The 17387-nt window shown below is 41.2% G+C and overlaps 1 protein-coding gene across 1 annotated transcript in view; it reads right to left on the bottom strand.

Moving 5' to 3' along the window:
• Positions 1-7951: 7951 nt before the first annotated feature.
• Positions 7952-17387, bottom strand: part of cacng2b (calcium channel, voltage-dependent, gamma subunit 2b) — a 68652-nt gene continuing 59216 nt past the window's right edge. Inside the window, exons 3-4 of the mRNA XM_004574680.4 lie at positions 13722-13862; positions 7952-10195 (exon numbers count right to left, since the gene is read on the bottom strand). Coding sequence (XP_004574737.1) covers positions 9663-10195; positions 13722-13862 — 674 coding nt within the window. The 3' untranslated portion in view covers positions 7952-9662. The remainder of the gene's footprint in view (positions 10196-13721; positions 13863-17387) is intronic.

The following is a 17387-nucleotide window of genomic DNA, read 5'->3' as shown; positions in this document are numbered from 1 at the left end:
CATCATATTGCTCAAGAACTGTCCATCATATTTGGATGTGATGCAACCACCGGTTGCTAGGGAAAATTTGCATTGCCTGACTGGTTGGCAGTGGTTTCTGGAGGTTGCAGAGAAGGTGCTGCACCAAAAGCTTCACAGTGATTGCTGGAGTTTTTCATGTTTCATGCAAATATCATGCAAGTAGTAGCCCAGTGATAATGAAACTTGAAAAAGTGCAACAAAAACTACAAATGGCCCACAAAAAAAGTTGTCTGTTGTCTACAGCTCTGAGGCACAGCTTTTACTTTGAAGGCGGAATTTCACAAGGATTTCTTTATCAACTGGTTGAGAAATGCACATTTTTCTCTAGTGAAAGGTTGTTCCCAGGGGATCACTGATTGGTCTGTAGGCCTGTGTGGCTGAGACCAATATGACAGAAACCAGATTGCATGGATGTGATAAAACAAAGAACTAAAAGGCTACTTATTTTAAGTGAAAGAAAGATGTTTAGTGCAAAACTGACCTCTGAGGGCTTTTATGGAGCGCTGGCACTCTGAGCCAGGTGTTGAAAACAAGCCCCACCACCTCTCCAGTGGCTGCAGATGAGACCTGCCACACAAACAGGCCACAGGTGGAGCGTCACAAATCATTTTCCCCCGTCACTGTACCAGCTTCCAGCAGCCACTCACAAACGATTAGGGAATACTCCACTTTTCCTTCACGACAGGTGGTGGCCTGATGGTCACGGACAGGCGTGTGTGACAGGGGCCTTACTCACTTGAAAATACATTGTCATGCAATAAATGTCACATATTCAAAATGGCAGAGAAGCTCATGTCATGTGGTTATTGGTCAGATGTCTGCAAAACCTCAATCGAAGTCTGTGAAAATGGCCCTTGGCTCTCTTGCTCTATGACAACAATAAACATTTTCCTGATGAGCACAAGCCTACCTAATAATGAACAAGTTGCTGTTTCCTCGGGTCCCATATGAAAATACCAAGATGACGACTCTGAGAGCACTGGAGGATTCACAAAGGGACTAACCAAGGGACATCATTGGATTCATTTTTTATGTATGGTCTATGGTCAGTTCCCATAGAGTCCCATGTTTAAATTAGTCTTGGGCTGAGGTGAATTTTTATATAAATATATCTGTATTTTAAACTTCATTTGTGCATGAAGAAAACTTTAACTCATAAAATTTCCATAACGACACTTCCTGTCTGTATGAGGACACTCGGGGGGAAAAAAATTCCCTAAACAGCCCTTTGAAGTTGTCAAGAGGACATTCCAAATTTTCAAACTATGGTTTTGAGCTACAATTTATTCACACAAACATAAACACGCACACACACCAAGGTACAGTATAACACAAGCTCTTGACTATCCTAGAAAACCATTATTATTACTTAAACAGTATCCCTCCTGTCCTCTATTCAATTTAAATGGGGCATCATGCCTCGGGAATATCACTTAATAATATCATAAGACGGAGTGTGGGCTGGTTCTTATTGCTTCGGGAGACACTTCTTCATTTCCACAGATATTGAAACAGGGTTTTAGAGATCACGGCAAATGTCGAGCTCTTTGCTTTCGTGCTTCTCTAGCATGCTCAATCATCTTTCCTTACTAAACACAATCATTTCCTCTCAATGATTAGTATTCATAACAGGTTTGCTCGGCCTGTAATACAACACAGCAGGACAGATGCTTTTCACCTTCCAAGTATAAGTGAGGTAAATGTGGCACTAACACTCGTTCAAAGCAGACATGTTTGCAGCAGGTAATAGTGGTCGGCTTTATGATGTTTATAGCTGTTGACTCTTCAGGGGGTCCTCAAATTTTGTGTCACTATAACATTAATGCAATTTCTTTATGGCTTTAATTATTACTGGTGTAAAACACAATCATTTCTGTGTCTGGAGTTTGTTTGGCAATAGTTTTACATTAACCCTTCATAATTATAAACAGAGATGGGCAGTAACGCGTTACTATAATCTGATTACTTTTTTCGAATAACAAGTAAAGTAAGGGATTACTATTGCAAAAACGGTAATTAGATTACCGTTACTTTGCCGTAGGAACGCTGCATTACTGCGTTACTAAAACCGTGATTTTTTTGCGAGAATGTCTCACGACAGTGACGTAAGCGAGTGCGACGTTTGTGACAACAGCTGTGTGCGGATCAACAACGAATCATATATCGAGTGCGGGAGAGAGTATGAGCGTGCAGCGTTTAAAGCGTGGAAGTACTGACCTTACTTTGAGTTTGATTCCATAAAAAGTGACAAAAACATTAGTGTCCGTTGTGCGTGGGAAGAAAACTTCTTTTTAAAGCGAAAAAACCCCCCTAAACTTCCAAGCAAGCACCGAGTGCGCTACAACGTAATGGGAAACTCAGAGAAACTCGCGGATTCTTCCACTGACCGCTGCGGAACACCTGCACCAGGGTAAACCTCCGCCTACACCACTCCTGCTTTACAGGTGAAAATAGAGCAACAGGACCGCTGAGTCTTTGATTTTATTTATTTTCTGCTGTGTTTTACTTGCATCTATTTGAAAGAGTGAGTGTAAAAACAAAAAATATTTCATTTTATGTGCTGGAATGTGCAGAAAATAGGTTTAAATGTTAAACTAATTTCTTCAAGTCAGAGAACGGTGCATATAATTTAATTTTTGCTTGATGCATAAAGTTAAAAGATTAAAACTAATAAAACAAGTTTTAAAAAGGGACTTTTCCATTTGATTACATTTTGTATGATGGATTATGCAGAAAAAGTAGAATTGGGCTGAAAGATCTATCGCTTTATCACCTATTCAGGTTGTAAATCGTGTTTTTAAAAAGTAACTAAGTAACTATGTAATTAATTACTTTTGAAAATAAGTAATCAGTAAAGTAACGGGATTACTTTTTTGGGGAAGTAATCAGTAATTAGTTACTAATTACTTTTTTCAAGTAACTTGACCAACACTGATTATAAAGCACTTATGATTCTCTAATATAATGAAGTATTTAATACTGTAAGTAATTCTGGGTGTTTTTTTGCAGTACTTAGCAAGAGCATTGACTTTAATTGTGTCTCGTATGGGACATAAAATTGCAATGCTGCTGCTTTTCCAAGTCGGTGAATAGTGAATGGCAAAAACAGTTCACATTCCTAAAATCAATTATTATTTTTGATTTGATTAAACTTTATTTATATACAACCAAATCACAACAGCAGTTGCCACAAGGTGCCTTATATTGTAAGCTAAAGACCTCTGCAATAATACAAAGGAAACCCCAATAATGAGATCACCGCCTGTGAGCAGCAGTTGATGGTAGTGGGACAGAAAAACTCCCTTGTAACAGGGAGTTTTTCTCTTCTCTTTTAACGTTAGAATAAGGATTGGGTTAACCAAACAAACACATGTACATGTATTTTGCCACTCCCCCTAAATACAGAGTGGAGTAGGGAATAGCCTCTCTATGGGAGAAAAAAAAAACACCCTGTAGCCAAAGTCTGAAAACTGCTCATACAAACTTCATCAACTTTGGCACTAGAGTCCCCAGCAACAAATTTTCCAAATTGAAGAGGATTATATGAACGGTTATTGAGATAAGTGAACAAAGAGATTTCTGAAATTACTACTCACGTGTGGGCCCACAGTGGGTAGCTGTGGATGAACTGTGGGGCTATGTGGGCAGCACAAAAACCACACTTATTCCACACAGCGCTCAAGGGGGGGTGCCTACACAGCCCCCACAGCAGTTTTGTCCTTTTGGACCACACACTTCTAGAAAACAGCAGAACATGGGCCTTCTTACAGAAAACTCATGTGGGGCCCATGTTGGCCCATATGGGGTACATAGAAGTTCTGACCCTCTGGACCTCCAAATCTCACTTTGCCCACACTGGGCAGCACACCATGCTGGCACTCTGTTGATACGCAGACACATATGTCACCTGCCTAAACTGCCTTTGTGCAAGTTCCACTAGTAGTTTCTCCAAAACTACATTTTGTCACAGTAACACAAAACAGCTGATCAACAGAAATTTGTGGATGCTGAGAATCGTGGATGAGAAAGTGTATGAAAATAAGCAGAAATTCTTAAGTGCAAGCCTTGACTGATGAATTTTTGATTCAATTTCACAGACAGTTGTCATCAGGTTTAATGCAGTGTGTTGAACTTAAAGCAGAGCCTAAGCTGCTGCATTGAAAATCCCCACATGTGCAAAGGTTGAGTAAACACTTGAAGCACTAATTGCTATGTTTGGATACAACCTAATTGACACTTTGATTACCTTAAAATGCCACCATATGTTTATATTTGAGTCAATTATGCTTGCTGTGCTCTTTTACACTTAATAAAAACGCATCAGACATGTTTAATGGTTTGACAGCGACTTCATTAAAACCGATCCATGCTCTTGGCGTAGCACAACACAGCACATCATATCTGTGGAAGGTCTGAGTGTGCTTTGGGACCCGAGGACTTGATTTGAGCTACATTTCACTGCAGTGCTCCTCATCCAACACAGAGTTTTGTATTCATGACACAGCCTGAGCACAGGGCGGAGAGTTCCAACTCATATCTTACACCTACTCTGGCTGTTTTTCTGTTTCTGTCGCACTTTTCCTGCAGATCAGCTTTCTGCCTTTCTGGTGGCTTACTCTCTGAAAAATCTGTTTCCATTTGCTTAACACCTGTAGTTTTTAAAGTCGCTGCTGCTCTTTTACAATTTATATTCGTCTCATGCCACAGCAGAACAAGAAGATTGACGCCAGGCACAATTCTGTGCAGGTTTATAAAATTGACACACCAAATTATGCAATAATTATAAAAATATTCTAACTCACAATCTTATCATTTGATTTAATTTGAGGCGAACTGACCTCAACCTTGATTTCTCTTCTTTTTGCTTTTTTCGGTCTGTGTGTAGGCTTGAATCTAAGCATGGTTTGTTCTATAGCCTCTAACTGTCCATGACCTAAAAAGCTTACTAATTGCAGGTGAGGGAGGACACAGCAGCTGTTCCCCCAGATCTGCTTCCCTTACAATAATCAGCTACCGTGCCTCTGAGCTCATCTGCGTCACCACCAAATTTTTTTGGTTGTTTGTCTTTTATTTCATTATCTTCCATTTGAGGTGCCATTTGTTATAATAGCAGTCATTGCATTTGCATTCTTAGATAATTAAGGTAACCTCCGGGCAGTATTGTAAGAATTGTAATATTACATTTGAGATAACCATTAACATTCATAACTTCCCCCCATTTTGTTGTACAAAGCAGTCCAATAGATGTTTTGTAAATCCTTACCAGAGTTGCACAAATAGTAAAATGGCCAACAAATACTAGCTTAAAGTCCTCAGGCGAAAACAAAACAAAACAGTCATTGGTAGCAATGTGTGAAACTGGCAGTCGTCTCATATCACAATAAAATTGCGAGCTCCCAGCCAGTAAGAGTGCAATACTGTGGAAAAAAATTCAACCAACCCTCAAACCAAGTTATTTTGTTCTTGAAACAGACCTGAAAAATAACAAAGTTCTCAATTGAGCAAAGCGAATAAAGGTAGGTAGTAGTAGGTTCAAAGGTAAAGATTTAAGAGGCCTGACACAAGACCTCATTTGATCCATCTACTGTCCACTGAAGCCTCATCAGAAATGGTCTCAGTGGAAGGTTAACTGTCAAGGAGCCATTATCAATATCAGTGGGGCAACAGTGATTGTCTACAGCCATCTGTAAAACATGGCAAAGGCTCTGTCATGGTTTGGGGCTGCATTTCAGCCATTGGTGTTGAGGATCTCGTCAAGATGAATAGAATTATAAATGCAGAAATGTACTGTCAGATTTTGAGCCACCATGCAGTTCCATCTGGAAAGTATCTGACTGGCAGCAGCCTCATTTCTCCCCACAACATGATCAAAAACACACTGGCAGTGCTTTAAAAGCACACCAGGACAGAAAAACACTCTCAGTCAGCCATGGATTGGCCTCTCCAGAGCCTGGACCTCAACATTATTTTAAAATTATTGTGCAATCATCTTGACAGACAACAGAACGAAAGACAGCCAACATCTGAAGAAGAGCTCTGAATGCCCTTAAAGAAGCTTAGAGAACTATTCCTGAATTCTACTTAAAGAAGGAAAAGGTGGTTATACCAGATACTGGCTTTGTGCAAACTCTAGAGAGCAGATTTGAAAGATGGCTGAATGACAGATGAGGGAATGATGTAAAGTCTGCCTGCTCCTAGTCAAAAAAAACCCTTCCTCTAAGCATTTGATTATAGGGGTTGTTTCAGGGGTTGTTGGCTTTCTCCCTCTAATATTAAAGGGTCTTTACCTTACAGTATAAAGTACCTTGATGGCTTTTGTTGTGGAATGATGCTATAAATATATTTAAAATCTTTCTAGACTCTGTTGTGAATCAACAAAATTTAGCCTCCAATATATTCATGGTGCAAATGCTCTGTGGAAGATTTATGTTCCCTGCACTTCGGCGAGGTCACCAAGTTCAAATTTTGTGATGAAGAAAAATCATTATGTACCTCCGGTCCAGATGGGGGCAGCGTGCTGCTGTTTGAATAGAGCAGAACTGCTACTCCACTCCCTTTACTCTTTCCTCCTTCCCTCCCTCCCCCACTCGCTCACTGCTCTTCAGTGATCTCAGCAGTACTGCAGAGAGACATGCCAGCCACTTTGATCATCACACCGGGGGAGGAGAGAGAGTGGGACGGAGGAAAGAGAGGGACAGACAGCGCATGATGCAGACTTTCATGCAACATGCAGGACATCGAGGCTGATTTAAGAATTTGAGATTTATTCCAGAGCTCATGGAAATGGCAGGACAGACAGCTGATGAAGAGCTGACAGCAACAGAGAAAAAAGTGAAAGAATGACAGAAAGAGGGATGCTGAAGAGTGCTGTGAATGAGTGACTAAGAAGGCAAAGTCAAAGTGAATGAATGAAAGTGACCGAGTATCACCTGAGCCACTGTGAGCCAAACTGCTAGGATTGGCTGTTCCAGCTGAACCAGCTTTAACCATTTGGAAGTGTTTCACTCATGGCAGTAGGATCTCATCTAAATGTAGAGGCACTCCCTACAGTTTTCAGAACAATAAATGTCAGATTTAATTAGCTGATTTTATTTAGATTAGAGTTAGTGGCCCAACAGTTACGTGACACACCAGAGTGTAACAAAGCGGCCATTTGCCCACCTTTGCATTGCTCTGTACCTTATCAAAGAACGTGACATTTCATCTAATGCTTAAACAAGCGGTGAATATCAAATCTATGAAGTGTTTTTTAGATGTTACATCTTAGATTTATAAGTCATTTGTGGGAAAGGACACATTAGCAATGTCCTTCATTAGCAGTACAGCTAACATCAGTGATGCATCTATAATGTCAAGTAAGTAAATAACACATCCTTGAACATTAATGTTCTCATCTATCACATACTTAAATACCACATCATGAAAAAACAAAACTTCTGGGCTCATTTTCTTTTTAGCTCTTCTGGCTGAAAGACTCATGCGGTGGCGAGGCATCCGTGCAAACTTCCACAGAAGGATCACCAGTGCTGGGCATAATGTGTTCCAAAGTAATGCATTACTGTAGTCCCAAAATATTTTTCAGTAATGCAGTAATGTAACGTTAGTGGATTACTGTTAGTGTACTAAATGTATTAATATTTATTAATTACGTTATGGTTACAGTTATGCATTACAAAGGTTATTTACACACCATGGCTACAAGGGAAATAAATCAAACAAAAATGCAGAAACAACTGTATCTGCTTAGTCAGCATGCTAACACAAAGCTAGCCATAAACCCAGAGTGATGATAAAGCTGAGTGCATGCTGACCCCCAGCCCAGCAGCCAGATCTTCAACAGCAGTTGGGCTTGTAGTCTCGGTTTCTACATGTTCATGTTTCACGTTCAGGTTAGATCAGATATAATACAACAAAGACTCATTCAGTTCCCTACGGGGGGTTCAATTTTTATTTGTCATCAGGACTTGATGCATCCAAGTTCAGAATCATTCAGTTTTGGCACCTTGAAAGACATTATGTTTTTTTGTTTTTTTGTTTTAATTTGTCATTTACAACAACACAAAGCAAAACCAAAGAACAAGAAAATGAGATAAAGAAAGAGACTAAGGCTGTGTGAAAGTCCAAAGTAATGGAGGAAATAAAATTAAATGAAAAGGCAAGATAAGATTCTCTTCTGTTTAAAAAAAAAGAGCCTTGATACGTTTTTCAAAGGTTGTTTTTTTTTTTTTGTTTCAAGCATGATGAGACCCCACCCCAAATAACCCACTCAAAAAGAAAAACAAGATAAAGAAAAGTAGAAATTGACACAGTACTGTAACATTAATTACTACTTTTTTCACTCCCACTGCCCTTACATGGTATCATTGTTCAGTTGTTCAAAACATAGGTTTCTTAAAAGCAGATCGGATGATTTTAGATTAGCATGCATGAAAATTCTTAATTTTTTTTTGGAGTCACTTAGCTTCAGCTCACTCGTAGCCATGTTCTCACACGCACTACTTTGTGTCTTTGGCAGTAGTGACGATTCATTGTCCATAGTCATCTGCAAGTTTGCAGAGAGACCATCCATTACCCAGAGTTCTCTCTTCACTCCACCCCTGTATGGGGAAAAAGCAAGAGTGGCCAACTCACATCTAGCTGACCCTGAACAAAGAAGGCTGCCAGGGTTTTGGCGGAAGGCCAAACGATTTTGTTGTTGTTGTAAAAGAATGTGATAATGTATCTAACGCTAACCAATACGAGTTTATCAAGTAGGCTGAAGCCTTTGCCCGTCAAATGAGCCAGTCACAATGAATCCTCCGCCTTGGTTTAGTTTCCATGACGACTCGGTTTAGTTTCATTGTAGGTTACGTTGTTTCTTTCTTTTTTTTCTTTTTTCTTGATATTTTTTGCTTCAGGGAAGTCGAGTCATGATTTATTAACATATATGTTCATATATTTATATATAATCAATACATATATTAACTTATGTGTTTTTTCTTGGTTTTTTTCTTTTTTTTGCGGCCTGAAATGCTCCCTGCTAAAATCCCGTACCGCAATGGTTCACAGTATTAATGCGAATAAAGAATGAAATCAAGAAGATACAGTAACTAAAGAAAGGAGTAGGGTTTATAAGGGAATTTAGGGTGCGTGTGTTGGGGGGGGAGGGGCTTGTGGTATGGTAGTGCGAGGGTTGGTTCATAGGCAGGGCTGTGGGGCCTTTCAATCAGACTGAGGAAGAGTAAAAAATATAAAGTTCGCCTATAAATGGGCAGTTTGGCCCAGCCCACCACTCCACAGTTCCACAGCCCCGAGACAACCACCAACCACCCCAACCCAGCATCATGAATGCCCCCCATCCCCACTCATCTTTCCCCGACCTTCCCCTCAACTCTTTACAAACATGTTCAAAACTTGTTAAACAATGGTTCATGGGAAAATCATGCATGTTTCTTTTTTTTATGCAATTTTACTCCATTTCCTTTCTATTAAACAGAAACTGTGATTATCTGAGGCGCTGTGGAGCTCTCAGAACTTCTCCTCTGTTGCCTACCCCTCGCTCCTCAGTCTTTTGGAGCCCTCTTTCTCTTTCTGTTTCCTTAAGCCACAATCTGTCTTTCCCCCCAGAGTTCCTCTGATTTCTCTTAATGTCTGTGTCATTTTCATACAGGTGTGGTGCGCCGATTGGCGGTGTTGCTATGGCCACCTGAGTCTTTCAGGTCCTTCTGGATGCAGTTGTGGACCTGCAGGAAGTTGTGGTCCCTCTCCGTGGAGTTATAGGTGGCTGTCGGAGTGCCTGTTTGGCCTTTGGGGAGCGTGTACATGGACAGCTCAGTGGAGGGCAGCGTCCCAAAGGCCTTCAGGCCCACTGGCGATGCCTCGCGAGAGTGCGAGGGATCTGTAGAACGAGACGAAGAGCGCGAGCGGCGTCGATAACGGTAGCGGTAGCTTGGGATGCGTGTGATGGCTGCCCCTTGGAGGTAGTCGGCGGCTCGTGCCCCCACACGCAGCTCCCGATGTCGGTCGATGAACATGTGCACAGCCAGCACACCCACCATTTCAGCCATGATGAAGGAGAGGGCGCCAAAGTAGAAGGACCAGCCGTAGGAGTAGCTGTTCTTCTTGGAGTCACTCTTGGAAGGATCCCCAGCATTGGCTGATATGTACACAATGATTCCTATAATGTTGCTCAGGCCTGGGTAAAGAAATGAGGGATGGAGATTAGCTCAAGAGCTAAAATGCAGCCAATCGTAGACAAAGCCACACGTTAAGCACACATTAACCTCAGTATAATGAAATATTCACAGGCGTAACACAATGACCACCACCCTAATATTGTGTTGATCCCCCTTTTGCTGCCAAAACAGTCCTGACCCATTGAGGCATGGACTCCACTAGACCCCTGAAGGTGTGCTGTGGTGTCTGGCACTAAGGTGTTAGCAAAAGATCCTTTAAGTCCTATAAGTTTTAAGGTTGAGCCTCCATGGATGGAACTTGTTTGTCCAGCACATCCATTCAATTCAGAACCTCAAACTTACTGTTGTGCTCCTCAAACAACATCGAATACTGTTTCCATGAAAGTGTGTACATGATCTGAAAATGTTGCCCAAAGCATCACACTGCCTCCGCCCACTTGGCTTCTTCTCATAATGCACTTTAAAGACAAAATGTTCCCTTACTCCCTAATATATCCTACCCACTAACAGCTGCCATGATGAAGAAATAAGCATCATAATTCACTTCACATGTCAGTGGTCATAATGTTATGTCGGTGTATGCAAAGTAAATATGCAAAAACATATATGTTATAAAATCAGGTCAAATTAAGATCATCATATGTCATATTTATATTTTCCTCTTAATAATCTTACCTTCCTCCACACTTTTCACTGTCTGCTCAGACTGACTACATTTTTGTAACTTTTCTCTGTAAGAAGGGCAGCAAGTACTGTATTTAGGACAGCTGGTACCAGCAGCAGCTGAATCGAGTTCAGCATGTACAGTAGGGTCCACAAGTTTTTTGGACTACGCAGCTTTTGTAGTTTTGCCTCTGTACACCACCACTGGGGATTTCAAATCTAACAGTCGACATGTGATTGAAGTGCAGACGTGCAGCTTTAATTTTAGTGGTTTAACAAAAAGGATCACATTAACTGTTTAGGAACTACATTCATTTTTATTCATAGCCCCTATTTTCAGACGTACAAAAGTAATTTGGCAAACCCAAGTGTAGGTCTTTAATACCGAACATTTTCCCTGAGGGGAAAATCAAATCTCTGAAAGCTTAAAATGACTTATTATGATTTGTCATTATTTTGACACATAGTAGTGTTTCACTGAAAGTATAATGATTCAATAGGAAGTCACAGGGCCTAGAATGACATTTATGATTATTATAAGAAACCAACCTTTTCATATTTAATTGAGGCTTTTATGTTGAATTTGTTTACATTTCAACTGCTATTGTTATCCACCAGGAAAGTGGCCAAATAGCTGTCCTTCACATCTGATGGCTGAAGTGGCTGATGAATGAGCATGGCAGAGAACCATAAATATGCCTCAAATAAATTAGTAAATTATCAATGTGCAATGTGCATCTATGCGCAACAGCATTAATATGAGTAGAATCAGTGATACTTGAAAGAAAGCATATTCCCAAAAGTGCAGGATTTTTTTTTCCAAACTGGGGCAGGTTCACTTTTATTTCTTATGTCTTATTTGAATGTTTTCATCTGTGCCTTTGTATTTTACCCTCCTCTTTCTCCCCCCAGCCTCCAATGAGCTTCAACTCACATCCTTTGTTAGGCTCTCTGTTATCTCCCTTTCTGTATTTTCAACATCATACAAGAGGATTCTGGGTGTGTGTGGCCAGAAATAGACACAGACATGGACAGACAGCCAGAGAGACAAAAAAGACGAATACAAAGCTAAACGGTGAAAACAGTTCTGCACAAAGACATAGAGCAGCAGTCCGAGGTGTGAGGACTTTGTAGGCCTGATTGAGATGGATCAGAGAAAAAGTATCAGGGACACCTTATTTTTAGAGTGTAATCCCAGTGGCCTCCTCTTAGCCTAGCAACAGGGTGAGAGAGTCAGACGCAGACAGTGAGAAAGAGAGAGAGAGACAGAACTGCATCTCTCACTTCTGACTTGGAGGGGAACTAGTTATCTAGTGCAGCACAGTAGGCCATGGCCTAGAACCATGCACAGCCACACACACATACACAATCAGAAAAATTCTGTGGCAAAATGGCAACTTGCACTATCTTTGTCTTGTGTCGGATGTGGTGCTGTATAACGCAGTGCAACTGGACTCTAGAGCAGTGCAGACATGTTCTCTGGAGTGACGAATCACACTTCTCCGTCTGGCATTCTGATAGACGAGCATGGGTTTGGCGGTTGTCAGGAGAACGGTGCTTATCTGACTGTATTGTGCCAACTGCAAAGTTTGTTGGAGGGGGGATTATGGTGTTGGGAGTTGGGCTCTGTCCCTTAGTTCCAATGAAAGGAACTCTTAATGCTTCAGCATATCAGGACATTTTGGACAATTTCATGCTGCCAACTTCATGGGAACAGTTTGAGGATGGCTCCTTTCTGTTCTAATATGACTGCACATCAGTGCACAAAGCAAGGTCCAAGAATAAGCACATTTGGTGTGGAAGAACTTGAATGACCTGACCCCAACCCGATAGAACACCTTTGGGGTGATTTAGAGCTTAGACTGTGAGCTAGGGCTTCTTTTCCCACACCAATGTCTGACCTCACAAATGTGCTTCTGGAAGAATTATCAAAAATTCCCATAAACACTCCTAAACCTTGTGGAAAGTTTTCCCAGAAGAGCTGAAGCTGTTATTGCTGCAAAGGGTCAACATCATATTAAACCCTATGAATTTAGAATGGGATGTTACCCAAGTTTAGATGTGCGAACAAATACTTTTGGCCATATATATAAATATGGACATGGTCAAGTTCACACTTAAGTGTTTCAGATCATTAAACAAATTTAAACAGAAGTTTCAAAATGAATGTGTTTATTATTAAGAGGAAAAAATCCAAACCTACTTGGTCCTGTGTGAAAAAGTCATTGCCCCCTAAACCTAATAACTTGTTGGTCCACTCTAAGCAGCAGCAACTGCAATCAAGCATTTGTGATCAAGCATTTGTGATCACTGGCAATGAATCTTTTACAGCCCTGTGGAGGAATTACGGCCCACTCATCTTTGAAGAATCGTTGTAATTCAGCCATTGGAGGGTTTCTGAGCATGAACCACCTTTTTAAGATCATGCCACAGCATCTCAATCTGATTCAGGTAAGGGCAAGGCCACTCCTAATCTTCCTATTGTTTTTCTTAAGCCATTGAGAGATGGACTAGCCAGTGTGTTTTCACTTTCAATCACTTTCCTAGTAGTAAAGTAAATCATACCACTGTATAATCTATATATCTATTATTTTTCACAGTGGTAACATAAAATCATCAAGTCTAACAGAAACCTTTCTTAATATTTGCTTAATATGCTCCCCTTCCCTTTTCTCCCAGTATATCAGTATAGTTTTTAACTTACGCTGGCTCTTTGTCAGCTTCATTTTCATCTGCCTCTTCATACATCCACAAAGATTTTACCTCCTCTAACTTGCTTCCTCTTAATGTTTACCTCCATCTCCTCACCCACTTTGACTGTTATATCTCTAAGTCTGCCTGTTTTCCTATTTCCCTTAATACCTGCAGAGACGAAGAGGATGCCGGCGCTGAGGATGATGTTATGCCGTGACTTGTAGAACTCGCTTGCGGCGATGCACAGCCCCCCCATGAAGAGCAGGATCACACTCAGGATGGGGAAGATACTGGAGGCTCGTACAGCACCTGCACACATGCATCAAGGCAAAAAATAGTTACCATAATTGTCATCGGTGGACACGCTGACATTAGTTCCTTGTATGGCACGAGATATGAGCAAATACAAATCTTTTAACCAGAAGCTAACAAAGTATGAACGGTTTCAGAGAAATAGCTGCTTTCATGCTTTGCTTTTGGACTATTAAACCTCAAACAATGATCATCAGTAACAGAAATTTCCCATTTGTGAAGGTAATCTGAATTTCTTCAGTCTCTTTCAGTAGCAATGCTGCACTTGACAGCACAACAGGAAATACTTTTAACAACTTAAACACCTTTTTTATGTAATAAAAACTTCTTCTAGGTCTCGTGTTCTTCAGTGACTTTTTCTAAACACTTCTACAGCCAGGTTGCAAGACAGGGACTTCCAGTGTGGAAGGGGTTAAGCACCATATCTGCTATCATCCTGTGAAAATTGAAAACAATTATGCTTAAAGCGGTGTACAACATTTGCTTGCACAAATTTTCAGCAGTAGGCCAAATTACCACTTTGGAGCGCCTCGGTACAACTAATCCTTGATATGATCCTAAAGAGGGATCTTTTATTGCCCTGTATATAATATTATTGTTATTACTTTGTTTAACTTCCTTGCCACTTTTCCTCCTTTTCTATCTGTATCAGATCCTCCAATGGGCATCGTGTCTGTCTCCCTCCATGAAACCCCTCGTCATCCCTTTATCGCCCCATCTCTCTGTATGTGTCTGTCCTCATCATCTGTCTGTTTGCCATCTGCGTTGCTGATTTCCTGATCGGCCTCAGGGTTGTCATGGCATTGCTGTGGTCATGGAGCCGGTTTCTGAGGAGACCAGTGTCACGATTCTGAAATTTTGATTGTATTTCAGCAAGCTCATTCAGGTTATTTCCTTTTCCCTTGCAGAAAGTGTGCCAATATTCTAAGCTCTGGTTTTCAATGAATCTAGCATTAAAATCCAGATGTGCAAGACTCTGTGAAGCAAAGACTATTCTTATGCTTCTTGTGAAACTACTAACAAAAGTGTTTATTGTAAACAGCTGCAATTTTGCAGACCTTTGACCTGACTTTACATCCTATGTCTCTCGAAATTATGGTCACAAAGCAAAGGCAAAACAATGCTGGCTGTAATAAACCAGAGTTTGCCTCCATTGCTTTGCTCAAAGGTCCTTAAAATGAACAAAGAGCAGGTCTTGTCCCTGGTATTGTTTCTAATGTCAGTAGCTCCCATATTGGTTTTCTTTTCCCTCCCTCATTTGGTTTTTAATCCTGCATTTCTCTCTCCCTCCAACTCTCTATTGCAGCTGCTCTCTGACCGTTTCATCCACTGAAGCAGATCAAATATTAAGGTGACCTCAGAGTTGGAACTGCACCAAGATTCCCCTCCTCCTCTTCCTCCTACTCTTCTCCCTCCTATTTGTTTTAACCCCATCACCTCTTCTTCATGTGCTGTCAGTGCAAATCGTCTTCAAGGTGGAAATCCTTCATAACAGGTGCACACTGTACGTACACAAAGACACACACATATTCAAAGAATAGGCAAAGTTGCCTTCTGTCACATTCACTCACAGTCATGTAAACATGACTTCAGAGGATGTTACACTGAGTTGCACTTCTGGAGAATCAGTCCAGCATTAACTACTACTAACTACTACTACTAACTACTGCCTGCCCAAGACCCCAGTCACACAGGCCTAGAGACAGGTGGTTGCTAGGGAACAAAATGAGTATTCCCTGACTGGTTGTGAGTGGTTGCTGGGTGTCACTCTGAAATCAATTGCTAAAGCTCCAGTCTTGCAGGTCAACAGATCGGTGACCTGCTGGTAATGACCGGTTACTAGGGAAAAATATATATTCTCCAACCAGTTGGCAAGTGGTTGCTGGAGGTTGCTGATAGTCATTAGTAGAAATTTGTCAAAGAAGTATACAATTCTGCACTGATAATTTTAACAGCTTTGGTCACTAGGACATTGCCACAACTGCAACTATGTTTCTGTAGACACAAACAACTATTCGATAAGTGACAATGCAACTTTAAAAACGCAAGAAACAGAGAATTTTTGCCTTCAAAGTAAAAACTGTGCCTCTAAAAGAGTTAGGCTGTGTTTGCAAACGAGTTGGCATCTTCCATGCAAATATGGGCGCCTGCAGCAATCTCTTAGCAGCACTCAGCGGCAACCAGCAACCTCCACCAAACATTTGCCAACTGATTTGGCAATATGGATTTTTCCATAGTGAATGGATGCTGCTAGGGAGTTGCCAACTTGTCACTAAGGGTTACGGCTGTGTCACAGTAATCTTTACAGTGACAACATGAGTAATACCTATACCACACACACGATTTTGCTTTTGCTGTGAGGACACTTGTTGGCACAATGCGTTCCCTTAGCTCCTCGGTCACCGATAGAGGGACCAGTCCGGATTCTGACATAGACCTATTGCTAAATTTTGACAGACTGTTTCCATTTCACTCTGCACAACTTTTCTCATCTTTACAGTAGAGTTTTTTAATCTGTTCAGCCTTTTCTTTGTCTTTACAGGAGTCAGTATATGTACAAATCATTCAGAGCACGTGTGAAAACAGACTACTGCAAGAAGCTGAGATGCAGAAGTCCAAAGACAGAAGAACCCACTACTAAAGAAAAACAACAAGCAGCAGAGATTTGTTTGGGCCAAGGATCACAAGAAATGGACATTAGACCAGTGGAAATCTGTGCTATGGTGAGTCCATATTTGAGATCTTTGGCTCCACCCGCCGTGAATGGATGGCCTCTACATGCATGGTTCCCACTGTGAAGCATGGAGGGGGAGGTGTGTTGATGTGGGGGTGCTTTGCTGGTGACAGTGTTGGGGATTTATTCAAAACTGTACCAGCATGGCTACCACAGCATCCTGCACCAAAATGCCATCTGGTTCGAGTGTATTACTTATTTGCCTTGAAAAAAATGGTACATGCTGATTCCAGATCTTTCTGTAGCTTACCACAAGTGGTCCTCGGCTTTTGGAAAAGTCTTCTCATAATTCTTTTCACTCATGTGACTAAAATCTTTCAGAGAGCACCTGGAACGTTCTGTAGTTTAGAAATTCTTCTGCAACCAATGCCATCAGTATGTTTTACAACAATAAGGTTGTAAAGGTCTTGAGAGAGCTCACTGGTTTTACCCGTCATGACATGAGACACCTTTTTATAGGCCCTCAGATGGGACTGAACCAGCTGATATTAATTTGGTCTAAGTGTCACGGTGTACAAGGTGGATTCACGCGCTGGACTCCGGGGATTGATGCACACAAGAGAATTTATTAGTGAACAATGTCCAATGAGTGTATATACAAAAGGTGAGAGGGGCAGGGCTCCGGGGGAAATCCAGGTGAACACTCTTGTCTCTCTCCAAACAATCCAAACACGAATCCACTCGAACACTCGTCACTCAGGGAACACCAGGGAAAACAGTCCAGAGGGTGAAATTCTCACAACAATCCAGCGAAGAACAGCCGTTGCTTCCTGGCTTAAATGCCATCC

The sequence above is a fragment of the Maylandia zebra genome, linkage group LG6 (genome assembly GCF_041146795.1).
Source record: "Maylandia zebra isolate NMK-2024a linkage group LG6, Mzebra_GT3a, whole genome shotgun sequence".
In the NCBI taxonomy this organism is placed as follows: domain Eukaryota; kingdom Metazoa; phylum Chordata; class Actinopteri; order Cichliformes; family Cichlidae; genus Maylandia; species Maylandia zebra.
This window is presented reverse-complemented; position numbering and strand designations above follow the sequence as displayed.